General features: G+C 55.2%; 1 protein-coding gene across 4 annotated transcripts; it reads right to left on the bottom strand.

Moving 5' to 3' along the window:
• On the bottom strand, positions 1–27,557 carry Safb (scaffold attachment factor B). Of its 4 annotated transcripts, none has more exons than XM_076559759.1 (22): positions 27,438–27,557; positions 27,137–27,300; positions 23,637–23,721; positions 16,299–16,363; positions 16,011–16,217; positions 14,442–14,504; positions 12,321–12,348; positions 10,867–11,452; positions 10,404–10,453; positions 9,769–9,863; positions 4,651–4,800; positions 4,488–4,570; positions 4,227–4,366; positions 4,057–4,145; positions 2,969–3,075; positions 2,217–2,507; positions 1,801–1,938; positions 1,669–1,711; positions 865–980; positions 637–737; positions 437–503; positions 1–317 (listed from the first exon to the last, which is right to left on the bottom strand). In XM_076559759.1, the coding sequence occupies exons 2-22, from the start codon at positions 27,152–27,154 to the stop codon at positions 188–190; spliced, it is 2,652 nt and encodes an 883-aa protein (XP_076415874.1). In that variant the 5' UTR covers positions 27,155–27,300; positions 27,438–27,557; the 3' UTR covers positions 1–187. The 4 variants fall into 4 exon arrangements, with proteins under 4 accessions (XP_076415874.1, XP_076415873.1, XP_076415871.1 ...); XM_076559758.1 differs by having other exon boundaries at positions 637–743; positions 27,438–27,549; XM_076559756.1 differs by having other exon boundaries at positions 637–743; positions 27,137–27,547.
• Positions 27,558–27,911: the final 354 nt, after the last annotated feature.

The raw sequence follows: 27,911 nt of genomic DNA, 5'->3' as shown, positions 1-27,911 counted from the left end.
TAAAGGGCACATGAACAGAAACACCTTTATTACAAAAAACAGCAACAAAAACCAAAATGAAAACAAATTCACATTGTAACAAGCTACAATATGGCAGCAGATTAAAAAAAAAATCCTTTGTACAGTGGTGGGAGAAGTCCTGACGGACACGGAGGTCACAGCTGGTCACAGCTGGTGGCACGGGTGCTCAGTAGCGGCGGGTGAAGCGGGCGTCACTGGGTCTGCTGCCCCGGCTCTGGCCTCCAAAGCCTCCCTGCATCCCTCCACGTGGAATCACATGGCCACGCGAGGCTCCACCCGGGGCGAAACTGCCACGCCTAAGAAGAAGGGGGGACCGTTGTCCTGAGGTCCTACCTTAGTCAGCGGTCCCCATGCCCCGGTCCCCAGGTCCCCACTGCAGTGCAACCCTGCTCCCACTGGGCAGTGTGGCGCTTACCCCGACATGCCCCCGCGGTTCATCATGTGGCCGGGCCCCGAGTGTCCAGACATGCTCCTCTCACCGCCTGCAGGACGAGGCACAGGCCCAAGCGGGCAGCTTGGCAGGTGTCGAGCCAACAGCCCTCCTTGGTCTCAGCCAGCCCCGGCGCACCCCGGGCCCCAACCCTCACCGGGGGCCCCGGCTCCCCCGGCCCTCACCTTGCCACCTCTTGTGCTCGCGCTCCATCAGGCCCCCGTCGGCCGCGCCCTGCCATGCCCGGTCATCTTCCAGTCTCCGGCTGTGCTCCCCCCAGTCACGCCTGCCCCTTGGAAAGAGACACCACTGACCTGCACTGCCACAGCAGCGCGGCGGACAGAGTGGCGGGGGACAGAGAGGCGGGGGCGCAGGCCCCCCCAGGCCGGGCCGTGGGAGGGCAGGACACAAACCTGGGGGGAGGGGGCAGCCCCCGGCCTTCACTCATCCTCTTGTTGGAGCCGTAGCCCCAGCCGTCCCGAGAGTCCCGGCCGTGGCGCTCAGGTCCTCCATGGCGCTCGGGGTAGTGCTGGACCAAAGAGGAGGGTGAGGTGAGCGCCATCCCTGACCCCAGACACAAGGACACAGCTCAGGACCAGAGTGTGTGCCGCTGTCCCAGCGTCCTCCCTCACTGGGAGGTTAGGTTCACGAGGCTCCTTACAGGAGCCCCAGCCTATGCACGGCTCCCGCGCTTCACAAGCATGAGACACCGACAACCGAGTGACCGCACGACACGACACCCACACGACGAGCTCTTGCGAAGGCCCCACTCCGGCCCAGGCTACACCTCAGTCTCAGTGACGCCTGCCTTAGCCCCCCAACGGGGTTAGGAGCGTGAGCCATTACAAACACTGCCTGCCCTATCTACACCGTGCAAAGACCCGACACACTGCACGCAGCGCGCGCTCCCCAGCGCCCCCGGCTCCTGTGACCACAAACGGCCCTGGGACGCTGTCACCCGTCCTCCTCTGCAGTGACACTTCAAGGACAGATGAACACCCACACAGGCCACTCCCGGTCACCAGTTCCCACAGAGCAGCTGTGTGGAAACGGTGACCCCAGCCATCGGCTGCAGGCGACCCCGGGGCCAACTCGGTGATGGGAAACCAAGAGGGTAGAGGGTAAGCGAGACGGCAGCTGAAGCCCGCCATGAGGGAGGGCAGCGGCGGTGGCTCGGGTGTGTGGGGTCCCACGGCTGCAGCGGTGCCCGTGCTCACCTGTCCTTCTCTGTCGCCCATCATCGACCTCGAACCTTCTCTCCTAGAAGAGGTGATTTCAGTGAGACCAGGCGGGGAGGGTTAGGGTGCAGAGCCCTCCCTCCCACACGGCCACGAGCCCACGCGGCTCACCTGTCCACGGAGTGGTTGGGGTAGCGGCCCCGGTCTCTGTGGTCGAAGTCGTGGAAGCGGTCCTGGCGGCCGAAATCCGAGTGGTAGCGGTCATCCAGCGCGGCCCGCTTGGCTTCCGGCCAGTAGCCATCGTCACGCCTGAGACAGGCAAGGACATGAGGCAGGCGGCCAGGGCCTGCAGAGCCTGCAGGGCCCCAAGTCCCAACCGCGGCCCTGGCAGGAGCTCCCCTTGCGGAAGGTGTAAACTGGACTAAACACCCCCAACTCCTGCCTCGGTGGCCCCGGGGGTGCCGTGTCCAGATCTTTGAACGGCCCCACTCAGCACCCACTTCACGGGGCGCCTGCCGGCCTTCTACCCAAGCCCCCCAGGCCCGTGGCGTCCCGGCGGGCTCCGACAGGCCCGGGCGGCTGCTCACCGGCCGTCCACATCGTAGGGTCTGCGCACCGCAGGCCGCCGCTCCTGCTCATAGCGCAGCTCCTGCTGCCGCCGCAGCTCCTCCCGCTCGCGGTGGATGCGCTCCTGCTCCCGCCTCCGCTCCTGCTCCACGTGCATGCGCTCGCGCTCCAGCCGCTCCCGCTCCATGCGCTCGCGCTCCAGCCGGTGGCGGTGGAAAGCCAGGCGCTCCCGGGCGATCTCCAGCCGCTCCCGCTCCTCCCGCTCCCACTGGGCCTGCAGCCTCTGCTCCCGCTCGCTGCGTTCCCGCTCCCTGTGTGAGGAGGGAGTCCAGGCAGGGACCCCGCGTGAGGAGGGCCCGGCCCGCAGCACCTCACAGGGAGTGGGTCCCCGGCACACAGCGGCCACCTCCTGTCTTCCCCCCCTCCTCCTTTCCCCAGGCCCAGCCCGACGCCCAGAGGCCCTGGCCTGCCTGCCCGCCCTGGCGCCCATCTTAAACACCCCCTGCGGCGGCAAGGCCGCTTCAGGAACTGCATTTCGACAGGCACACGGCAGCAGTGCCGTGCCCGGCTGGCCAGACGCCGCGACCCCTTTCCTGATCCTCCTCGGCAAGTGAGATGCCCTCGGAACACCCCACCGTCCCGGCCCTGCCGGCCACTTTCTGTGGTCTCTGCGCAGGCTGCCAATCTCAGCACAGGTCCTCAGAGTGCCCACCCGGCCAGGGGCCGCCAGTCCCTTGCCCGCCCTCGGCTGTCCCTTCCCAGCACGGCTCACCTCCGCGACTCCGAGTCTCTGGACTTGCGGGACTCCTTAACCTTGTCAAAGGACACGACAGACCGCTTTTCCCGGCTGGCCGACTTTCGGTCCTGGCTTTTGGAGGCCTGGTAAACAGAAGATGGTCAGGGCAGTCGGGGCAGAGGCTCCCGGCACAGAGACGGTCGCTGATGGTCACTGATGGAGCCGGGGCTCACAGGAGGGCTCAACAGAACACAACGGCTCCAAAGGACATGAAGTCACATCTCTCCCCTGCAGACAGGCTCTCAGCGTTTAGCCCAGGATGGACCACACGGTCCTTCTGCCTCAGCCTCTAGCATGCCGCACTGAGAAGCGCGAGCCCCCGCCCGGGGGGCTAAGTCAGACCTGCTGCTCTACACTGCCCGACTACAGTGAGACTCACGGCTAACCATCGGACCCCGGTTGGCCCACAGTGCGTGGCAGCCTGGCTAAACCCACCCATCTGCCCACCCTTCCCGGTCAGGGCCCTCCTCCATATGCACCATCTCCTCGGGTGTGAGAGCGCCTATGGAGCGCTGTCCACGTACCCTGGCCCACCCTTCCCCTTCCCGCTTTCCAGCTGCTCTCAGTAGGACTGAAGCAAGAAGCCACCCCCTAAGGCACCAACACTAGTGGGAATGGCCGGAAACCTTGGGTGACGGCTATCGACAGGCCTTTCTCACTCAGCAGTGTGCCATGCTGGGCCCCGCCGACCTCACAGTCCTGGTTGTACAAACATGCCAACACTAGCCTGCCCGCCTTCTGAAGCCTCCTGGGGCCCAGGGGCCCCGGTGCCACGTGACGTGGTCCTCTAGTGGCTTGGCACAGTGGGGAGGTCTGGGGATGCCAGACCCGTCTACTAATACTAAGGTGGTCAGGCTGAGACTTCAGAACCCACCAAGGTCTACAGCTGTCCCAAGAGTGGGCTTCCAGGAGGCGGGGACAGGAGGCGGCACAGGGCGGCCATCCGAGAGAGCAGCAGCGGCAGCAGCAGGCTGCTCTAGAAGCCTCGCCACCTCTCTGCGTTCTCAAAGGCAGCAAGCGTCCCTCGAACCCCTGGAGCACCGAGCCTGTCGCCTGACACTCACTCTCTCTTTGGACCCAGACGTCTTCACACTGATGACAGGCACACCTTTGGACTTGTCCATCACCACAGTGCGCTCGGTGCCACGGCTTCCTGTGAGCAGAGGGAGGGCAGAGCTGAATTCGGAAGGTCGCTGCAGGCCGCACATGAAGGGGCATGGGCGTCCCCGCCTACCTGACTTGGTGGTCCGTGAGCGCTCCGAAGGCCCGGGCTTCTGATCATCCGGGTCCTTGCTCTTCTCTGTGCTCCCATCATCCCCCTTTTTGGCATCGTCTTTCCTGTCGGCTTTCTCCTCCCTCTTCAGGTTTGCTGACCTAGGAGTGACCCACAACCTCAGCGCAAGCCTCCAGGAGGAGACGGCTACCCAGCACGTGGCTGGAGGAGGAGGCCCACTGTGTGCGCATCAAGGGCATCTCTGGTGGTCTGCAGCAGTACCTGTCACTGGTGCCGGCCTTCTCCTTCTTGCTGTCCCCGTCTCTTCTGTCAGGCACTCTCTTGCCAGCAGGCTCACTTTTGGCCTGTGGAAGGGTCAAAAGCTGTTGCCACCATGCCCTGGCTCCCCTGCCAGAGCCACGGCAGCACGTGACCAGTTAGTTACCTTCTCCACTGAGATCATTTTGCCATGCAGCTCAGTCTTGTGCAGATGGCTAATGCATTTTGTTGCCTCTTCAGCTGTGGACATAGTGACAAAGCCATAACAGCGGGCTCCAGGACTTCGGGCGTTCGTCACAACCTTGGCCCCCACCACCTGGAAGGAAGCAGACCACCTCGGATACGGCTGCAGGCACGGACCCAGCAATCACCGCGCGGGAAGGGGCTGCTGCACTCTAGGCTCTCAGGATCTGGGGGGGTGCGATGCGAGGCTCTGGCTGAGCTCCTCTAGCAAGGTTTAAAGTGCATGTGGGAGTGACAGTCCCACACGGGACTGAATCTGGGCGTAGTCACAGAGCGAGAGACAAGCAGGCAAACACAGGTGATGGTGACACTTATCAGTGATGAGAGGTGGCTCACGCGAAGCCACCCGGTGGTCACTGCCAGTACCACATTCATGTAGAACCTAGCCCTGACAGCAAGCTCCAGTCTGTCCCCAAATACACCCAGGACACAGACCTGTGTAGTCAGGACACCTGATCACTCTGTGAACCCCCGAGATTGCATTATTTACTGGAGAAACCTGTTTCTGGTTGTGGTGTGGCTCGGCCCTAGCACATACCTTTCATCCAAGAGCTTTCTGCTTGAATATTGTAAACAGGATTAAATAAAGTCAACCATAGGGCTAGAGGCAGAGTAAGCAACCAGCTGACAGGGAGTGAACATAGGATTAAGAAAAAAACCATGGAGAGTAAGGGGCGTCAGGAGGATGGAGAGAGACACACACAGGAAGTGGAGGGGAGGGACATGGAGTGGGAAAGGACTTGACTGAGATGGTAGGGGACAGGAGGTTTCTGGGATGACAGAGGAGGAGGAAGGTCAGTGGGGTGCTTTCTCAGCCTCTCTGAGCTAGCAGGCTTTCACCCCAGCATCTAGTTCCCGAGTCTTTATTAGTAAAATTGAACAACTGAGATTTTGCTAAAAACATTTGGCTCCCAACCTGGGGCACGGACAGAGAAATCACGCCAGCTGCAGACAAACTGAGAAGTCACCCAGTTTGCTGAGACACCTGGGAAGTCCTTAAGGAGAGTTAAGTACTATTGAAAGGGGAAATCGTGCCCACATTAGGGATGGGATACGGCTCTAGGACCCTGTACAGTGCGACTCTAAACGACCAATGACTTGGCTGAGACCGACATAATTACCATCAGTCTGATAATTCATATTTTATCCTTAATAGCCACAGTGGTTTTCTGTGCCAAATATGAAAAGTGGATTGATAAGATACAAGCCTTACAAAGACTTGTCAAGGAAAATACTCAGACACAGACAGAGGAATTCAGACAAGAACCTACCACACCATTGCATAATAAAACTGAAGAGGGGCGGCCCAATGTTATTAGAAACCAACCTTAGTTTGACCAGCAGATGACAGGCACCCCCAAGGCTATGTAGAAGTTAACTGGGATCCTGAAGAAGTGTTAGATTTGAAGAGACTTAAGGAAGCAGTCATTTCATATGGTATGCATTCACCCTTTGTAAAGCAGATGTTAAGTTCATGGGCAACTCAGAACAGAATTACCCACCAAGACTGGAAAGATTTGGCAACAGCAATATTGGAAGCTGGTCCTCAGTTACAATGGCAGACATGGTACAAAGAGGTATTAATATTTCCCAAGATCAGTGCCTAGGTGAAAAATCAATATTCTGTGATAACAAGGCAGCTTGACTTTGATGGTCACACGTTGGCGCTATGTCATTTAAGAGCGTTGGATGATTGGGACAAGACTGAAGAAACAGGACAGAGGTCTGAGTCATTTACTAAAATTATACAAAACTCAAAAGAAGCCTTCACTGATTTTTTTTTACAAAGATTGACTACAGCTGTAAATAGAGTAGTATCAGATCCAGAAGTCAGACAATTGAATCTCTGGCTTTTGAAAATGCTAATTCAGAATGCAAAAGGGTGATTAGGCCTTTAGATTAGCATCAATAGACAAATGGATTAGTAGAAATACAAATGTATTGGTAGATACATGGCTAATATTGGATTTCACATTTATGATACTACTCTGATAGAAGTAATTTCTAAAAGCTTTAAGAAAAATCAAAATGTCAGATGTTTTAATTGTGGTAAGCAAAAGGGATTGTAGGTGCCAGGCGGTGGTGGCGGACGCCTTTAATCCCAGCACTCGGGAGGCAGAGGCAGGCGGATCTCTGTGAGTTCGAGGCCAGCCTGGGCTACAAAGCGAGTTCCAGGAAAGGCGCAAAGCTACACAGAGAAACGCTGCCTCAAAAAACCAAAAAAAGAAAAAAAAAAAAAAAAGGGATTGTAGGCAAGGCATTCATACAGACAATGTTTTTTCCAGAGATAATCCAAACAGAAGGTACTAGCCTTCTGGAGTGTGCAGAAAGTATGGTAAAGGCCAGCATTGGACTAATGAATGCAGATCAATCAGGAACGGGGTGGGGGTGGGGGGTAATCCTTTGCCATCCGGAAATGCCTTAGGGGGCCTCCCGAAAGCCCCAGTATCAATTTTGGTTTGATCAGTCCCTGTCAGGATTGGAGAAACTCATCCACAGATCAATTAAGACTTAATGCCCACTGAATTGATTCTGAAAGGAAAACTGAGACTTTTTCAATTAGCAGGAATAGACCCAGCAGAAATTGTGGTACCTTTTACTAATTCTGAAATAGCGTCATTATGGACAGAAAATGAACATTGGCAAAGAGCTTGAAATTTTTTTTGGGAGAGACTAACAACAAATATTCCAAAAGCAAGAGACTTCAGTTATAAAAGGAACTAACTGTATTCTCCCTAATATAGTAAAAGGGACACCAATTTCTGGAGTCCTTACATTCTCTACTGATAAAAATAAATCAGGAAAGGCAGGGTATAAGTCAGGAAAAATAAGTAAAGTGGCTCAAAGCCCTTATGATTCAGTTAAGAAAATTAGAGCTGTATGCCATTCTTGTGATATTATTAGATTTTCCTAAATCTCTTAGTTACTGACTCTAAATATTCAGAAAGAGTTGTTTTACATATTGAAACTGCTGAAATTATTCCAGATGATTTAGAATTAACTTCACTATTTATTCAACTACAACAAGTAACCAGAAATAGGAATCGTCCTTTATATATAAAACACATTAACAGATCCCATATGGGTCTAATAAGACCTTCTAGCACTAGGTGATGATGAATTTGATCAGCTATTAATAGGAAATGTAGTAGAAGACTGAGAATTTCATAAGAAACACCATGTTAACAGCAAAGATTTGAAGAAAGATTTTTTTAAATCACTTGGCAACAAGCCAAAGGAAATTATAAGAACATGACCTATTTGTTCCTTGTATAACCAGACTCCATTACCTGCAGGAAGTAACCCAAAAAGTACTCAAAGGAATGAAATTTGGCACATGGATGTGTTTCATTGTGCAGAGTTTGGGAAATTAAGATATGTGCACCAAGCATAGATACATTTTCAGGATTTCAATGGGCAGCTGCTTTAAGGCTGAAAAGGCTGATTCAAGTTATGGCTATTATGGAGATATCTGTAGAAATCAAGACTGACAATGCTTCAGCATGTCTCTAGAAAGATGAAACAGAGCCAGGTGGTGGTGGCACACGCCTTTAATCCCAGCACTCGGGAGGCAGAGGCAGGTGGATCTTTGTGAGTTCGAGGCCAGCCTGGGCTACCAAGTGAGTTCCAGGAAAGGCACAAAGCTACACAGAGAAACCCTGTCTCAAAAAAACCAAAAAAAAAAAAAAAAAAAAAAAAAAAAGGAAAGAAAAGAAACAGGTTTTTACATATTACAATATAAAGCACATTACAGGTATACCACCCAATCTGAAGACCACTAGACAAGTGAAACATCTGAAGAAAAAGGAGGGATCACTAAGAGAAAACGTCACAAGAAAAGAATAAATTACCCAAGTGGTATTGCCCGCCTTTAGCTGACCGGCCTGAAATCCCAGCTCAGAGCCCCAGACTAGCCCCAGCACCCAGGACTCTGTCTTGCCCGAGTGGCTGTCAATTCTCCCTTCTTCTTCCCACCATGTGCCTAGCCTGCCCATGGTGTATCCCCAAATTCTTGTCTCTGCTGCCCTCTACAGACATAAGTGGTACTTAATAGACTGTGGTCCTCAACCCTTCCAGAGATCTGCTGAATATGGCAGTTAAAATGTTTCAAGTTTTCTACAATAAGCCGTGACCACTCCCTTGAGGCCTCCAAGGAGATGATGGGAATCCACACCTGGACTGTGGTAAGGCTCACCACGGGGTAAACTGCACCACGCCTCTTCTGCTGCCAGGCCCTGCACAGACAGTGGACGCCTTTGGGCTGACTGCGGTGTTCTACCGAGCTAGGATTGCCACTAAGCTGACAACCACCACCAAAGATCAGCTTTGGACTACAAATGTTTTAGGACATTCAAATTGCTGAGTTCATATGAGACTGACATTTCCAGAACATTCAATTAAAAAATACTTAATCCTAAGACTGCTAAATACAACCAAGCTGGACACTGTGAAAAGCTTGGCAGAAATAGCTTCATTATTGTAAATAGTTTTATTGTTAGAGTTAAAAAACCTTTCCTTTTTATATACAAGAAGGGGGAAATCTTGAAGGATATTTGATCACTCTGTGAACACTGAGATTGCATTATTTACTGGAGAAACCTGTTTCTGGTTGTGGTGTGGCTCAGTCCTAGGACACACCTTTAATTCAAGAGCTTTCTGCTTGAATATTGTAAACAGGATTAAATAAAGTCAACCATAGGGCTAGAGGCAGAGTAAGCAACCAGCTGACAGGGAGTGAACATAGGATTAAGAAAAAAACCATGGAGAGTAAGGGGAGTCAGGAGGATGGAGAGAGACACACACAGGAAGTGGAGGGGAGGGACATGGAGTAGGAAAGGATTTGATTGAGATGGTAGGGGACAGGAGGTTTCTAGGATGACAGAGGAGGAGGAAGGTCAGTGGGGTGCTTTCTCAGCCTCTTGTGAGCTAGCAGGCTTTCACCCTAGCACCTGGCTCCCGAGTCTTTATTGGTAAGATTGAACAACTGACATTTAGGAAAAGCAAGATCATCTCTGTTCACTCTTGAGAAATGGCTGCTCACCTTGCCGTATCGGCTGAATAGGTTCTTCAGATCAGTGGCTCTAGTCGTGGACGAAAGGCCACTAACCCAGAAATTCCTACCACAGCTGCTGCGACCTGTGCAAAAGGAAGTTCTGGTCAGAACCTCAACGTCTAGACATCTCCAGGCTCGACCACTCCCAGCACTTAAGGACGTGTGCCCAGGACACAATGACATGGCCAGGTCCAGGAAAACAGTGTTGGTCTAGCCAGAGGGCAGTGGCATGTATATATAACACTGAAAATGGACCTCAGCCTCTCCAGCAGCCAGGCAGTTGTGAATGGCTGAACTGACCCAAACTCAAGATGGCTCTGCCCATAAAGCAGCCACCGCAGGTCGGTGTATGCCATTTCCCAGCCTACACACTTTTTTCAGACAGGACCTGACTAGATAACTTAGCTGGCCTGGAACTTGCCACCCTCCCGCTGCCTCTGTCTCCCCAGTGCTTGAAGGAAGGGCCTAACCACCAGAGGCCACTCGGCAAGTGACTTTAACCAGGAGCTCTGGCACCTGCCAACTGCAGTGGGCTGCATGTGTGCATGTGTAGGCGAAACACAGGCCAAGATGAACTTGAGGCCCACACGCTCTAGGAGACTGGTGTCACCTAGAGGACCTACCCTTCTCCTCTCGGGAAAGCCTCTTTGTATCCGAGTCTTCTTCGACAGAACTAGAGACAAGAGACAGTGTCATTCAAGAGGGCTGCAGCAGCGAGAGACAAAACCACAGCCCTAAGGACCCGCCAAAGCTGCATACCTACCCGGCACTTAGCTCTCAAAAAGGACACCCCGACAAACATGGTTTGGAAATCTGACCTAACATAAGATTTCATACCCACAGGAGTTAATTAAGTTTCTGCCGGGCTAAAATAATTAAGAAGAATTAAAAAGCAAACAACCGTGGCAGGTTGAGGGAAAAAAAAAAAAAGATTACAGAACCAGTGTAAAATAAACAAGAAATGAAACTGCCTGAAGGAGCTAGTGCTGGGCAGCGCGGCTGCCGACTGCAGGCTCTAACGGCTCACGTGTCACTAGTGACAATGAAAGGAGATAGCATCTGGTCTAGGACTGAGAATCAACAAACCTCATTTTCTGATCAGCGCCCTCACTGGCTGAGGACTCTTTAGGAGCTGCAGGGACGTCATTACAAGCGTCAAAAGCAAACTTCTTCACGTCGTCTTTGCTATCTTGGGGCTCGGGGCTCAGGGCTGCTGTGGGCGCTCTCGCCAGCTCCTGGCTGGCGGCCTCCGCGAGCTGGGCAGCTGCGCTACTCTGCTCAACTGGCTCCTCTAGCCCTACAGGCTCGCGGTCCGTCCCAGGGCCTCCACCTGCGCCCGCGACTTCACCCGGCGCCTCCGCCGGCTCCCTTTTCACTACCGCTAACGGGGCGTCTGCCTCGCTCCACTGACACCGAGTGCTTGGAGACTCAGACTCGCTGCTGCGGACCAAAGCTAAATCTCCCTCCTCCTCTTGTTCTTCTTCCTGCTCTTCCTCCTCTTCTTCTTCCGGGTGTCCGCAGCTCTCAAATAGGTCCTCTTCCTCCGCCAGCTTCCTGTCTGGCCCCACACTACTCGTGGCCTGGGCAAAGGGGTGCTCCAGCTCCGAACCTTCTTCTTTTACTGGCTCAGATTTACAAGTTTCCCCCAAAATGTCGAGTATTTTCTCATTTTCTACGGATTTAACAGGAATAGAATGGCACAAGGTTTAATCACCAGGGAAATAAAGCAATCACAACTGCGGCTCGGGCGCGGCGGCCCCGCTCACACCGACAGAACTGCTGGCTACACAGAGATTGGAAAACCCGCTACACAGCGCCTGCATCCTACCTGCGCCCTTGGCCATGGCGCCCCCAGCCTGTGCTAAGGGCAGAGGCAAGCATCCCGGAGACTTCACCCCACAACCTTCTGAGTCTTGAGTCTTCGTTCTGTGCACTGTGTCAATGTATGAACCAACTCTTCTCAATTCAGCTTGCGTCCAAGTGCGAAACTGAGCGCCTGGCCTTCATGCATCACTAATTGCCTGATGCTTTGCCTTCCTTACAGATCGTTTAACGTGCGGAGCGCCGGGTCTTCTGGCGTGTGGAAGCTGGCAGCCCAGAGGGACAGTGTTTTTTTTTTTTTTGAGATTCTCTCTTAGAGGTGCACTCCTCTTCGGGGGGGATCCGGTCATGTCATAGTCACGTGACATTCCCTATGCTACCTGCACTGCCTGTACCAACACCACATGGTGATATGCTGCCGGAATCACAAGATCTGCTGGCGGCACAGAGCTCTGTTCACTGGAGCGAGGGCATTTTCATGCCAGCGCTTATGTTTAAAGGCAGGAGACCGAAGTCTTTGCCATGCGGGCAGGATGCCCCACAGGCTGCTGGCCACGTGCACAGATCTTGTGATACGGCTGGGTTTCCAATCTCTATGGTCCTGATGTGCTCCGGACTGTAAAGCACTAGAGCAATGCACACTAGAGTGCAACTACTGGTTAGCATGAGCCTCCCCGCTGTGGGCAGAACCCGCTGCTGAGCCCTGCATTGGACAGTACCTGGCTCCAGGGCTGCCTCTTCCATTTCCTGCAACAGAAAGCACAAGTGAGAGGCTGCCCAGGCCCAGCCCCACCCCATCATGGCCTTCACGGAGACTAAGGGAGGCTGACCACCCCTGGGACTTCGGGGGTCATGTGGACCCAGAGGAGTGGCCCTGCTTGCACAAGGCAAGCCCTGCCCTGCTGGCCTCAGCCTCACGAAGCCCCAGACCTGCTGCTGATCCTGTTGCAGGGCACCCAGGAGCCCTCCTGTCTCCCTGTGGTCACAGTCCCTTGGGACTGAACTGGAGATGGGGAGCATGGCTCTCGCCCTCCTCCACGGGTGTCTGACTGCTGGGGACAAGCCTCTTGGCACTCTCCTCACCTGCAGGGGCCTCGAGCTGACTTTCTGAAAATTTAGGGCCAAGGGGAAATAGGCAATGGCAGTTCCCCTCCCACCCAGGGCACTTCCCACCTCCCTCAGTGATGACCCAACTTGTCCCAAGAATCCTATCCTCCCAGCTGCATTCTGCTTTGCCCAACGGTGCCTTTTCCAGGCCCCACAAGGGCTGGCCCCACAGCAATGGGCCCCTGGCTCCAGAGGCCAGGTCTCACGCCCTCAGGCCTGCACAAAAAGCCTGGGCTTCTCTTGGTGGCCACTCAGGCTCTGCTGCTGCCTTCTAAGGACCACCTAGGGTCCAAGGAGACTCTCCACTCTGAACGCCAGGCAAGCGTGCGAGGCCCTGAGCTCCCGGCATATTAGTGTCCTTTAGACAGACTGTGAGTGAGGCAAGCGTTGTGAGTGGGTTTGTAGCCCAAGCTGGTGCCCTGGTGCTCTTAGAAGGGAGGCTGCCTGCCCGGGCTGGGACAGCCACTCCTTCATCCCTGTCCCTGGTGTCCCAGCCCTCACTGGAGATGACGGGTCCAAGCTGAACACCTCAGGAGGCTGAGGGCTTGGCTGGCTCCCCCTCAGGACTAGCCCACACTGCAAACTAAGCTCTAGAACTGGACACAGGAGCAGTGTGGCAGAGCGACACCTGAGGGAACTTCTTCATCCTGCAGTGTCTCATGTGAACAGGACGCTAAGGCAGACAGACACAGGTGTTCCTTTCCACCGCACAGGCTCTAAGTAGTGCCATCTCCGTGAAACAAAGGCAGTGACTTGCCCACCAGAAAACCGTATACCAAGGCTCTTTTCCTAGGAGGCACAGGACCCACATGGACCCACCTCACCCCTTAGTGCTCACCTTGTTCTCCGTTTTTTCTCCTGTTTTGAGTCAGGGTCTCACTATGTAGCCCTGGCTGGCCTGGAACACACTATATAGACCAGGCTGGCCTCGAACTCAGATCTGCTGCCTCTGCCTCCTGGGTGTTGGGATTAAAAGTGTGCGCCACCACACCCAGCTGATTCTAAAGTTTAATATTTGCATGGCCATCACCAAACATCAACCATCATAGTTACCTGGAAAACCTGGGCAGTGTCTGTGAGGAGTTGCCCCACAAGCAGCAGGAGAAGGCTATAACCCTCACCCCTCCTACCCCATCCCTTCTCAGGGAGACCCTATCCCAATGTCCTTCTCTAACAGTGAACCTACAGACCGGATGGCCCCAGTCCCAAATACATGAAGCTTGGCCCCACAAGTATATGCATCACCAGCCAAGTGAGGTGCTTGGCGGTGGCCACAGCTTCTGAAAACCAAGCAGGCCTTCAGGCTGTCATGTGGCTACTGCTGAGGAAGCCCCAACACTAGCTCGGTACCCCTGACCCTCATCTCACAGAGGCAACCCCAATCCTGAACACTGGAGGACAATCAAAAGGAAAAGGCCTACATCTACCCCAGTGTGTATCCGGCCACGCTGGGATGGGCCAGGGGCTTCACCCTCATCGACAGCCACAGAGGAACACTGGCCTTAAGCCTCTCCTAGGCAGGGACTCGGGCAAGGTCCTTCCCACTTGCAGCCAGAGTACAGTGTGTGTTTCCAGCTCCGCTGAGGCCGCAGGCTTGTCCTCTAGAGCCTCCAGAACTCACCATCTGGGCAGACGACCCTAGCTGATGCAGCTGCCAAGCAATGTGGCGTGGCTGAGGTGGCTTTTAGAAGCAGGGACTACTGAGTGTACAGTTGAGAAGTGTGACAATTTACCTGCAGGATGGTGAAGTCAGATGACGACGTATCCACGTTGTTCATGGCTTCCTTGTCGTCTACCTGTTGATAGTTTGTGATGCCATGGGTGAGGGACAATGCCCATCCCAACATCTTTTCTGTGGCTTAGAGTGTCGCCCAGTGTAGTGAGGTGGAAGAAACCACTTGCCAGGGCTCTCTGGTGACCAGAATAGTAGGCTCCTGGCCACTCCTCCAGAAACTGCCTCTAGAACTGGGCTGCAGAGGGGAGCCGCTGTCCCTCCACCTGCCTGGGTCTAGGTGCTGTGAAGCCGGGCCTGCTGGCCCTTCGCACCAGGTACCCCGCCTCTCACATTACAGCAGGGGGGAGTAAGGGGTAGCCCAGCCAGAGATGAGGGACCCTTCTCCAAGATGGGGCTCTCTGCCCACTCAGGACGGCACACAGAACATTCACTGAGAGCCACGTACACCAAAGAGCATCCCAGCTATGTGTACACCCAGCCTGCCTCTGCCCCTCGGCACCATCCTTGTTGCTATGGGGGTTGGGTTTGTTCTGTGACCGCAACAGGAGCACTTGCTGTGATAGGCACGGCTGCCACTCTAGGTCAGGGGCTGGCAAGTCTGCTTGGCTGTGAGGGGGGCTGGTCCTGGGTGTGACACTGACGTCTGGCCCTACAGAGCAACAGTGAGGGGCAGTGACAGGTACAGTTTGCTTGTGAGCATCTATCACAATTGCAGGTGTGTGGCAAGGGCACCACACCCTTTACTCATCAAACCTGGAATTTTGGTGCCCAAAGCCCAGAAGGGATTGATGGCCTGCCCGAGGTCACACTGGCACTTGGCACACTTCATGCTGATGTTCCCAGGCCACGGTTTCCTTCTCACTGTAACTGGCGCCCACCAGCCAGTCCACTCCAAAACCTTGGTCTCCTGTGCTACTTTGCAACAGGGAGTCTCCGACAGGGTGGGCACTTGGGTTGTGCCTTTTAGGTGCAGATTCTGAGACCCTGTCTGTATCCTAACGCAAAGATCAAAGGCTCCACTCAAAACCAGTGTGCTGCCTACAAAGACAGGCTCCATCAGTTCTCACGGCAGGGAACAGAATGCTCCCGGCAGGACATCTGAGTCCTGGGAAGGCCAGAGGCCCATTCTCCTCTCTCCAGACAGACATCAACCATAAAATCCTTCAGCACAAGACTGCCTGGAGGCCTGGGGCCCTGAGCCTGTGCCCTGCAGTGAATGCTTGAACTGTCACTCACCAAAGCCACATGAATTATCTGGGGATGTCCTGACAGTTTTACGAATGACAGTGTCTGTGCCTGAGGATGCAACAGGGCGCCCAGTGCCTGGCATGCCAGTCTAAGCTATCACAACCTTGCTATGGTCTCACATATGTCTGTGTGGAGAATCCGTATCAGGGCTGAACACCTCGGGGCAGCAGTTCTGAGCAGCTGGTGACTGCTCCAGCCGGCTGTACTTGCACACTACAGCCCAGGCTCCCCTAATGGAGAGTGATCAGCAGCTGACCCTGTGACCCTGCTCTGCCACCCATGCCACCTAGTGTCCCCCCTCCCAGCACCAGCTGCTTACAGCATGCTCCTGCAGCGGTTCCGGGAGCCCCTTCAAGTCGCCTTCCACCAGCTCAGTGCTATCTGCCAAGCCCTCGGGGAGCGTGGCCTCCTCCTCTTCCTCCACACAGTCTGCCACGCTGCCACTGTCAATGTCAGCCTCGTCCAGAACACTGATGTCCATCATGTCCATGTCTTGCAGGTTCTCCAGGCTGGTCTCCACATCTTCCTGCAACACAGAAGACACTGTCATGGCCATGCCACCACCATGGCTCTCCCTCTCTTCATCCACTGACAAGGTGATACATACCTGTCCATCCCCAGAATTCTCCTCCAGCCCGTTGTCCTCCACACCCTCGTCTTCTGGCTTCCTCCCTGAAGAGACAGCAGTGGGCGTGAGGCCAACAGTCGGAGCCTCTGCAGGTCCCCAGCTCTTCAGCTCACTGCACAGGCCTGGCCTCTCACCCTAGCCAGGTCTCGGTGGGTCTCGGTGCACTGGTGTCAGGATGCTTAGGGTCAACTTGACAGAATGGAGAATCCCCTGAGATGAACCACAGGCCAGCAAAGGACGCACACGCTGGCCCAGCAAGAGGGCTCAGCAGGGAAGAGGCCATGTCACCCAAGGCTGACTACCTGAGCTCAGTCCCTGGGACTCATGGAGGAAGGAGACTTGATTTCAGCAAGTGTCCTCTAACCACAAAGGCATACGCACCAATAAATGAAGTAAATGTAATAGGGGTTAGGAAGCTGGCTCCGTGGTTAAGAGCACTGGCTGCTCTTGCAGAGGACCCAGGTTCAATTCCCAGCACCCACAACCATCAGCTGCAGCTCCAGTTTCAGGGGATCAGACTCCATCTTGACTGTTCATATCCTGACCTGGCCTCCTCCCCAGCTCTATCACCCTAGAGTTCAGGAGTTTGAGGCAGAAGGACAGTTAGGTGGAGGCTTGCCTGGGCTACATACTGAGCCTGTGTTCAAAACCCAAACCAACAAAGCAAACCAGCACCACTTGGGCAGCATTGCCGTCAGCTGCTGGCCACCCACAGGTGCAGTGAACTGAAGTGAAGTGAACACTGAGGCCAGGCTCTGGGCAAGACACGTTCTGTTTTGAAAACCAGACCTTCCAGCCTCCTTCCTTCCTTGAGACAGGTTCTAATTACATAAGACCATGCCAGCGTGGAACTCATAGAGATCCCCATGCCTTGGCCTTCCAAGGGCTGGGACTAAAGGTGTGCACCACCACCACCCGGCCCTCTTTAAAAAGCAAACAACAACAACAACAACAACAACAAAACTTATCTACTTATTTTTATGTGCATAGCTGTTTTGTTGGCAAGAATATGTGTGCACCACGTTGTGTGGGGTGCCTGTGGAGGTGAGAAGGAGGCATCAGAAATGGCTGTGAACCACCATGTGGGTGCTAGGAGTGGAACCTGGGTCCTCTGGAAGAACAGCCCACCTTCTAACGGCGGAGCCGTCTCTCCAGCCCTTCTCCGCTGGCTTGAAAAGCATCTGCTGCAATCTGAATCTGTCTGGTCAGGCTAACTTCAACTCTACGCAGACCAGTAGTTTGTGCAAGTGCTCTCCCTCCTCCTCAGGTGACAGCTTCTAGTGTGTCCCTCATTCAAATCCCACCTCACACAACAAGCTTCGCTCCTACCCGTGAAGACTGAGAAAGCTTCCAGCGAACCCCACCTCAACTGGCTTTTCCCCGTTCTCCTCACCTCACCAGCCATGGGCACCAAGTTCTTTCAGGGTTTGCATTTTACTTATTTGTGAAGAAAATACTTTTTCAAGTTTTGGTTTTCACATTTACATTTACATGATAAACACCACAGCACACACGTGTATCGTGTAGAGGTACTAGGATAATCTGTGGGGGTTGGTTCTCTCCTTCCATTGGGTGGGTCCCTGGAATCAAACTCCGGCCACCAGGTTTGGCTGAAAGCACCTTTACCCACGGAGCCATCGCAGAGATCTGTAAGAATGTACCTAAGAATAGCAGGGTGTGGGCAAGACATAGTTTTTAGGTTGGCAAGGGTCACACAGCTGTGCAGACCTGGCAGCCCCATGGCAGTGACCAGCCTGCACTGTGAGTGCCACTGCTCTGTGGCACTCCAGAGCCCTGAGCAGAATCCCACTACTCACCACACTGAATACAGGGCTGGCAACTGAAGAGTTCATCATGCCTGTCTCTTGTTCTATGGTATCGAGCATGGGTTCACACTTGGGAAAACACACGCGCGCGCGCGCACACACACACACACACACACACACACACACACACACACACACACACATTTTGAACCTTAAAACCAGTTTAGAAGCCAGTCTGGAAGTAGAGCAGGGAACCAGCAGCTGCGTGGCCACCATAGGACTCTGCGTCAGAGCCCACAGGACTCTGGGTATAAGGAAACACCTAAGCACGCCACCACATGGGCAGGCCACCCAGCAATGGCCTGTCTTCAAGCAGTATCCAATCTCCCCAGTGCTGGAGATGCTCTACCATGCAGACACACTGCCCTCCTGGACTCAGTCTGAAACAAGGTCTCCTGACAGAACCGAGGTGTGTCGGCCCAGTTAACTTATACTTGCTGCAATCCTTCTGCCTCTGGCCTGGGTGCTGGGTCATGAGAATGAGGCAGCAAGCCCGGCTGGAACCTCACCTCACTGCCCATGCACCCCAGGCCCTGGGATCTTGTGCACCTCTGTTCTTTTACTCCATCCTGTGGACAGTTGGCCACACGCATTCACCAGCTCCGACAGCCTGGGAAAGTGCCATTTTGTTATCATAGCTCTTCCCTCCAAGGACTGAGCAGCAATGGACTCCTTAAGTCTTAGGGTTTTTCCTTTCTACTCTGGAACAGTACAGAATGTTCTTAGCTACGGCACTTGGCCATATCTCTACTATAGTAATTTCTGTGGGGCTGCTGGACTCCTTAACTTCTTTATTAAATTTTGTGTCAGTTGGTGGTGGCTTCATTCATCCATCCATTCATTCATTCATTTATTTATGGTTTTTTTCGAGACAGGGTTTCTCTGCGTAGCTTTGCGCCTTTCCTGGAACTCACTTGGTAGCCCAGGCTGGCCTCGAACTCACAGAGATCCGCCTGGCTCTGCCTCCCGAGTGCTGGGATTAAAGGCGTGCGCCACCACCGCCCAGCCATCACACACCTTTAATCCCAGCACTTGTGAGTCAGAGGCAGGTGGATCTCTGAGTTTGAGGCTAGCCTGGTCTACAGAGCTAGTTCCAAGACAGCCAGGACTATTACACAGAGAAACCTTATCTTGAAAAAAAAAAAAGAAACAAAACCAAAACCCAAAAAATTTTGTATGTGTGCATGAATGTGCACATGTGTGGAAGCCAGAGTGCCCTGCTCTATATCAAGGCCAGCCCGACCACACAGTAAGTTCCAGCCAGTCAGCACTACATAACAACACCCTACCTCAAAACCCTTCTTAGTTACTTCTCTGTTGTGACAAAGCATCATGACCAAAGGAGAGTTGACTGTGGCTGCAGAGGTGCCCATCTCTGCAGGAAAGCATGGCAGCGGGGCAGACAAGGGGAAGGGGCAGGCAGACGAGCTGAGAGGTAGGGAGTGGTCATGACCACAGATCAACAGACAGACTCAAATCTCAAAGCTCGCTGTAGTATAAACTACCTCCAGCAAGGCCATACCTCCTCAACCTCCCCAAATAGCAGCAACAACTAGGGACCAAGTTCTCGAATGCCCAAGTCTGTGTGTGTGTGGGGGGGACACATTCTCATTTCAAACCACCACAGAATCCGTACAGGATTCTTGAGATTTTTTTTTTCCTAAGCATGAAACTAACCCTAAACACAACTCTCAAAGCAAAGCACAAGGCAAGGCCACACTCGGGACACATTGGCCTTGCGTCCCCAGTCTTGTTTCCCAAGAGAGACAGAGCCTCCCTCTCTTGCTGCCCTGGCTGACCTAGAACCCGCCATGTGGACCAGGCTGCTCTTCATAGATATGAGCGCTGGGATTAAAAGGCCAGGACATACACGCTCACCTCCAGCCACTCCATCCTCTGCAGAGGGGTTCATGCTGACTTTGTAAAATTCTGCAAAACCTATCAGGGAGGAACACCGTGCTAACCTGAGACAGACCCTTGTAAAACTTGAAACCATTGAGTTCATTTGTGAAGCAAGGTCACACTTCTCACACAAGAATCTTGATCAAAAGCCAACGACAAGGTACTCGAGAACTCAGTGCCACTTACACTCAGCCTGTGTGGCAAGGCACTCAGCTGGAGGAAGGAAAGAACAGAGCCCCGTCCTCTGGCCACAACACACATCGGTAAAACACCAAGTCAGAGCAGCCCTGTCAAGTTGTGCATAGGTCCAGATAAAGCCAGCCCTGCAAGGTGAGCAGGGGCTGCAGCAGTGTGAGGCTCCAGTTCTGTGTCAGTGAGGTACTAGAATGAGCAAAGCCAACAGCCAATGGGGGTGGTTGGCACCTTGTAGTCTAGTGTGCGGCCTATAACACTCTGGTTTTTCCCTACTCATGCCCTCACACAATGTGCAGAGTTAAACCACACACATTGAACCATCAAGAGCACGAACAGCCTGTCACCTGGGGACAGGGCTTGGGCCTTCCTAGTGCAGAGTAGGTCACCTGTCATCACAGCCAGTCCCTCTGACAGCACAGCCCCAGCAGGCAGGCAGGCAGGCAGCACACACAACACAGCACACAAGCCCAGCTGCAGCAGCCTGGCCACACTGCAGAGTGCCCACACCCGCATAGCTCACCACAGACAACCACCAAGGCGGCAAGGGCAGGGAAGAACACAGCACACTTCACCAGATCTCACAGGCCAAGGAGGCAGAGGCCAGAGGACTAGGACTTCAAGGTCACCCCAGACCACACCACCAAGCAGAGGACAGCCTGGGCTACAGCAGGCTCTGTGTCAGCACCTACTTTAGAATGCCAGCTCTCCTAATCCTGAGTCTCTCCTTAATGAGTTCGCAAAAAAATACGGATTCCTCTGCCAGATGTGGCAGTAGGCCCCTGCCATCCCCGCTAGCTGGGAGGCTGAGACAGAAAGAACACCTGAGCCCAGAGGTTCAAGACCACAGTCACAGCCAGAGAATGCTAACAGTCAACTTCAGGAGGTACCTTCATATCGCCACCTCAGGACGATGTGGTGACATTTGAGCACTGATGCCCAGAGGACAGGTGTCAGGCTGTTGAAACAGAATGAGGCCCAGGGCTGGTAAGGGGACAGCAGGTGTGGTCAGAATCAAAACAGCCCCCGCAGGCTCATCTATTTTTAAAGCTTGGTCCTCAGTGGAACTGGGGAGGAAGGATGAGGAGGGGTGGCCTTGTTGGCAGAGGTGTGTCACTGAGGGAGGGCTCTGAGGGTCCAAAGGCCCACAGCAGGCCCAGGGTAACTCTCCAGTGACTGCTTCAGTGCCACACCTGTCGGCTCTCCGCCATGGTGATCATGGACTAAGCCTCTGAAACTGAAGCAAGCCCTCAGCTAGATGTTCTCCTTTGTAAGAGTTGCCATGGTCGTGGGGTCTCCTCACAGTGACAGGACACTAAGACAGTGAGTAAAGGTGGCTGCCACCAACCCTGACAACCTGAAGAGGACTTGAACTCCTCAAAGCTGTCCTCCAACCTCCACATACAAGCCACAGCATGTGGACAAGCATGGAATATAAAGTACGTATATAAAAACGTGGTGCGCTGGTAAGCAGACTCAGTGGTAAAGAGCACACTGCTCCTGTGGGGAACAGCTCCTGGCTCGCACACCCAGGAAGAACCTGATGCTGTCTTCTGGCCTCTGTGGGGATTGAGCTCATCCGCACTGACCCCCCCCACACACACATAATTAAAAAACAAGTATGGCGGGCAGTGGTGATACACGCCTTTAATACCAGTGCTTGGGTGGCAGAGGCTAAGTGGATCTCTGTGAGTTTGAGGCCAGCCTGGTCTACAGAGCGAGTTCCAGGACAGGTAGGGATACACAGAGAAACCAAAACAAACAAACAGGGCTCAGATAATTCATTCATAGGCTCAAGTAACATTTTTTCTACACTTCTGTTTTCACTCATGTGTCTGCTTCAAGTGCCCAGGCTGACTGAGCCAGGAGAGGCACTGGGTCCCCTGGACGGAGAGGCAACTGTGGGCTACTTGATGCGGGTGCTGGGCACCAAAACCAGGTCCTCAGCAAGAGCGTATGTGCTGTTAACCACCGCGGCTCTCCAGCCCCGATGTTTTTGTTTTGAGACAGTGTTGAGACAGCTGCCCTCAAACTTACGGCAATTACCCTGCCTCTGCCCCCAGTGACCCTTCGGTTTCTGTGTGCTGTTGGAGTCAAACCAGAGCCTTGGGAATGCTAGGCAAGTTCCAGCCACCATGCCACAGAGCCAGCTGCTGGAGAAACGTTCCTGCCACGCAGAGAGAACAAACAGAAACTAAGGATTTTGCAGAACGAGACCAATTTGGGTAAAGCACACGGGTGTGAGATGCACATTCCTGAGGGGGTAGGACAGCAGCTGTCTCCCACAGTCTGAAGCTAGGCTGGCCGGCCAGGGGGCCTCTGGGATCATCCAACTGCCAGGGGCACAGCTGCATGCAGCCACACCTGGCTTACATTTGGGCGCTGAGACCTCAAACTCGCCCTCACACCTGTGCAGTGCTCTCACTTGCTGCACCGGGGCTGAGGCCATGAACAGTTTTTTCTGTTTTGAGACAAGGTCTTATCATGGAGGTCTGGGCCTAAAACCAGCTGTGTAGACCAGGCTGACCTTGAACTCAGAGATCCTCCTCCTCTGCACCCAAGTGCACACGCCACCACGCTCTGGTCTTTTTTACTTTGGGGTTTTAAGGAAAGCACATGCATAGAAGTGACCAGATACACAGGAAGGTGGGCACACCCTACCGTGCCAGCTCCAACTGCGAAGGAATGTCAACTCTGCACTTAAACTCATGCATCTAGCAAAACACTTAAACAAACATTTGCTTTCGCTAAAAAAGCAAAAAGCAAGTAAATAGGAGACTGCTGGGCACACTCCCCAGCAGGGCCATCTTAAGTCATCCACAGACGGGCCAAAGCAGAGCCTTAGGCCACAGTGAGCAGCAGAGCTCACTCAGGCCGGCCCACCTGGGTAACATGGCTGCTACTGTACCACCCCACCTCCACCCCGCCAGCTAAGAGCTCAACTGCACAATGACCGAGACATCATCATCCCCAGCAGCCTCAACCCACCTGATTCTGTCAAGTTCCTGGGACTGGAGTCTCAGAAAGACGACAAGGACAGATAGCAAGACGAGGTAGGCGACACTGGGGGAGAAGTGCCCACGGGCTGGAGACAGCAGCTGTGAGCGGAGGCGGGGCTGGGGCGGGGCTGTCGGACGGGAGCCTGCTCTGTCGGGAGCCTAGGGCTCCCGCTCTGGTGGCTGGGAATGAACTGTGTCTGTGGGGGTCTGGCGTTACCGGGCCTCATTTTCTGGCAGAGAGGCAGTGAGAGGCTCATTACGTGGAACTGAAGGCCACTACCCCAGCCACCCCCATTACATGTTCAGGTCCTGTGTGACAGAGGGAAGTAGGCAGGACGTCCTGAAGGCTCTGCACCCACAGGGCACCCACAGCATTAAGTGGCCCAGAGGCTCCATACCTTTGCTGGGCCTCTTAGGCATCTTCTTGTTGCCTTCAGAGGTGACTTCGATCTCATCAGGATTCCCGCCTTCATCTTCGATGGCCTGAGGGGACAGCAGAAAGGCCAACCAATCAAAGAGCAGATGGCAAGGCAGCCCCCATAGCTCCAGGAGCTGGGGGCTCACTTGAGCCTGCAGTGTGAGCAGCCTGCACAGTCCAGCTCCACGCCAACCACAAAGGACAGCCTGTGCCCAGGCTGGTTCTCAGGGATCTGGAGCCAGGTGCTGTAGCCTGCCACCCTGACCCCAGTCAGCCCCCCTGCTGCACATGGAACCAGGGCCCTGGCATCATCCTGACGGCTTTTCTGAAGGAAGGCAGCTCTGCTCAGCTTTTTTCAGCTGTCTTTTTCCTGAGGGGGTGCTTGTGGCCTCTTCACCCTGGGCCCTCAACATGGTGTCTCCCTGAATGTGGGACTAGGCCAGCAGCCAGGAAGCACCTGGTGTCACAGGCGCATGGGGCTAAGCCCAGATTTCCATAGGGTGCTGGGGATTTGAACTCGGGTCCTCACCCCTGTGCTGTGAGTGCTCTTTCCCAGGAGCACTCATGGCCCTAATGACAGTGGCCAGCACCGCTGAGGCTTTCCTGGGAACCCCCTGAGGCATGGAGGCAGGTGCTCAGAGCTGCAGGCTCTTCCACCTTAAGTGTCCCTGAGGGACAACTCTCCAACTTCCTTGGCTTAACCCTAATGGCTACTTCCAGACCATGACTGCCCTCAAGGCACACTGACCTACTGGCTGTGTCATGGCCTCAGACCTTGCTGTCCCCTTCGATGAGTAGTGGAAATTCCCCTTCACACCCAAGGCCGTCATTTGCTCAGCAGGGGCCCCGCACAGTCAGAGGCACCAAGTACACTAGTATCTCACTATCAACTGTCTCAACTAGACTATTTAGGCTCTGAGGCCTCTCTCCCCGAATACCCGTCAACGCTGCCCCCAGGGAATGAAGTGAGACACCTTCCTGCAGCATGCCCCTCATCCTGATGATGTTTCAAAGTAATCCCAGCACTCAGGAGGCAGAGCCGGGCGGATCGCTATGAGTTCGAGGCCAGCCTGGTCTACAGAGTGAGTTCTAGGAAAGGTGCAAAGCTACCCAGAGAAACCCTGTCTTGAAAAACCAAAAAAAAAAAAAAAGAAAGAAAGAAAGAAAAGAAAGTTGCTGTCGAGAGAGAGAGAGAAAGACAGAGACAGAGAGACAGAGACAGAGCCCGCGCACTGACAGTGTCCTCAGCCCTCCATCAGGCCCCAAGCTCAGGCAACTCTCCCCAAACCCCAAGAGCCTCCTGTGGTGCAGAAGGGCATGGAGGTAAGGCAGCAGGGGCAAGGCCCTGGGACAAGAGACAACTGCCACCAGCAGCCCCTGCCCTGTCTCTGGGGACAGCCGGTTTTTAAACATCCCCAGGGTGAAGGACAAGCTGATGAAGGTGTCTCATTTCATCCCTTGGGGGTGGTGTGACAGGGCTTCTCCTCCCAGGCCACCTCAGCAAATCCCTCCACCAGCTGCTCCTCTGCCCGTTCAAAACAACAGGAGACGCTACCAACTGGGTGACAGAGGCAGAGGGACAGGACTGCAGACCTGCTCTCTCAGATCTGACAAACCGGCTGAGTGGGGGCAAGCACAGATCACACACTACAAGGGCAGTGTCCAGAAGCCCACCCTCAGCTTGGTGCTGCCAAGGCTGCTAGGTGCCTCCCAGGCAGGCTGGCATCACCCTGACCGCCCCGTCCCACACCCCGGATGTCCTGTAAGTGACACCAGTGAGGGGCTTGCCTGTTCCAGTCAAGATCAATGTAACCGGTCTGGGGTTCGGGGGTGGAGTGCCCACCCTGGCCTCCTCCCAAATCCACGGATGTTCTCTGCATGTTGGTGGGCCAGAGCCAGGAGGCCGGCCACCCCCGGTGTCCTTCAGGCACCGTCCACTTTGTCCAGGGGCTTGGTAGACCAGCGCGAGTGAGCCCTGAGGTCCACCTATCTCTGAGCACTGGATTGCACCTGGCTCCCCACCTGGCCTTCTCTGTGGATGCGGGGACAGAACTCGGGCCCTCACATGGCTGCCTTCTCCTGCTTCCCCTCCATCTCCTCTGAGCAGTCGAGGACCCAGGAGGGTGGAATGACGCTCCGGTCCTGTGTGCAGGAGTGTGCAGGCAGGAGCGTGCAGGCAGGAGGCAACGTCCAAAAGCTAGAGGGACAGCTTCCTAAGGTGTGACACACACACAAAGCATGCCTTTCCAAGGTGGGGCTCCGAGTCCCATATACAAATGACAAAAGGTGGCCCAAGGAGACTGAGTTTGTTTACCTGCACCAGGCTGCACGCCAAGCCCGTGTCCACGTGACCCCTGCCCTACCCTAAAGGTGAACCGCTACCCACTTATTCTGAAGGGACAGACTCAGAAGGGGTTAAAGGTCTTCCCGACAGAAGACCAAGGCCACCAGGTGGGCGGCAGAGATGGCCCTCCACCTGCCTCTGGGGCTCAGTCCCAGAGTCCTCCGACTCCAACCCCATCTGACTGTGTGTGCTATGGCGGGGGGGGGGGGGGGGGGGGGGGGGGGGCTCCGAGGGCCGCTGCAATGCTGGGCAAGCACGCTATCGCTGAGCCGTGTCCAGCCCTCCTTTTAGAGACAGAACAACACCAGGTCTCATTCATCACAACAGGGCCTCCAACTTCTGATCCCCCTGCCTCCACCTCCTGACAGGTGTCCACTCCTGGCCTGAGGAGGTGCTTGGGGCAGAACTCAGGGCTTGGCGTATGCAAGACAAGCGCTCTACCAACTAAGCATCCCTCGGTCCCTTGGAAACGGGCTTGCTAAGTTGCCCAGGTTTGCCTCACGCCCCCTCCCTTGCCCGTTAGTCCGAGCTAACCTTGGACACCCTCTGGCTAGCCTTGAACTCTGCTACTCAGGTTGGTTTTGAGCTCCCTCTGTAGCCAGGGCTGGCCTTGAACTCCCATCTGACTTATTATCACTGACAAAACGTTCTTTCTTCACTAGTCCAGTCCTGGCCAAGCGTTGGAAAACTTTCTTTCCCTTTCCAGCCCGTGGGCTGGCTCCTCAGGTTGTCTACGAACCCTGAGGTTCCGCGTCCCCAAGGGTCACTGTGTATTTTCCCATAAAAAAAGCAAAACACCCGACCACCCGATCGGCCTCGGGGGCCGAAAGGGGACTTGGGTTCGAATCCGGCCACAGCCTGACCCTGCCGGGTGACCTTGGCCGAGTCCGTGTCCGTGTCCCCCCCCCCCCGCATCCCATTTTGGGGTTGGCGGGGAACGCGACGTCAGGGACCCCCGGGCTCCCGCCTGTGGCCTTCCTTCACGGTGGCCGCCTCGCCGCGGCGTGGAGACTCGAACTCCTGGCCCAGGCCCGCGCGGGGCCCGAGCGGAGGCGCGCGGCGCGGGGGCCGCGGGCCGCCCCGCACCCGGCGGCGGGCGTCGCCATGGCGACCGCGGGGTCCGCCGCGAACCTCACCTTCCTCAGCCGCTCCATCAGCGCGCTCTTGTTGCCGCTCGAGTCGAGGTTCCGCTTCCGCAGCTCCGCCCGCAGGTCGATCACCCGCAGGTCGCTGAGCCGCCGCGTCCCGGTCTCCGACGCCGCGGAGCTCACGGCCGCCGCGCCCGCCGCGCCCGCGTCTCCTAAACCCGACAGAGTCTCCGCCATTCCAGGGACCCTGGTTGCGTCGCCCACTTCACACAGACCCGGGTCGGTGGGCGTGCGTGCGTGTGCTTTTTGGAATTATTGGAATTATGTTTTTGAATCTCGGCTCTCTTACCACAAAATGGCGCCGCCAGAGAGGGAACCGCTCCAGCCTCCCCTGAGGCGCAGCTCCACACTGCGCAGGCGCGGCCGGCGCGAGACCAGCGCGCTCAGACGCCTCTGCACAGGCGCCGTGGGCGCGTCGGCGGGGAAGGCGCAGGCGCGTCTCGCCGGGCCGCCCTCGGGCGCGGGCCGCGACGCATGCGTGCTGCGGGCCCTGCGCCTGCGCGTTGAGGTTTTCGGAGCGGCGGGGGTGGCCCGTCGAGCGGTGCGCGTGCGCAGCCGTGAAGCTCCGGAACCGTGGCGGCGCGTCTAAGCGGTGCGCATGCGGCAAAAAGGCAACCGCGGACGGGCGCCCACGGCCGGCTGCGCATGCGTATTCCGACGAGCGAGGTTTGCGAAAGCTCGGGCGCGCGACCGCAGCGGCGCGTCAGCTCGGTGCGCATGCGCGTTCCGCAAAAACAAGGCAGGCGGCGCTTGAGGCCGGCTT

The sequence above is a fragment of the Peromyscus maniculatus genome, chromosome 22, assembly GCF_049852395.1.
Source record: "Peromyscus maniculatus bairdii isolate BWxNUB_F1_BW_parent chromosome 22, HU_Pman_BW_mat_3.1, whole genome shotgun sequence".
Lineage (NCBI taxonomy): Eukaryota > Metazoa > Chordata > Mammalia > Rodentia > Cricetidae > Peromyscus > Peromyscus maniculatus.
The sequence above is the reverse complement of the archived record's forward strand: the minus strand, read 5'-3'. Positions and strand labels throughout refer to the sequence as shown.

Coding starts and splice junctions, on each gene's coding strand:
- Safb (XM_076559756.1), bottom strand. CDS start 27,325: ATGGCGGAGACTCTGTCGGGTTTAGGAGACGCGGGCGCGGCGGGCGCG. Junction 23,722..27,136: donor TGATGGAGCGGCTGAGGAAG/GTGAGGTTCGCG, acceptor CTGTCCCCTCAG/GCCATCGAAGATGAAGGCGG. Junction 4,367..4,487: donor AAGGCCGGCACCAGTGACAG/GTACTGCTGCAG, acceptor GGTCACTCCTAG/GTCAGCAAACCTGAAGAGGG.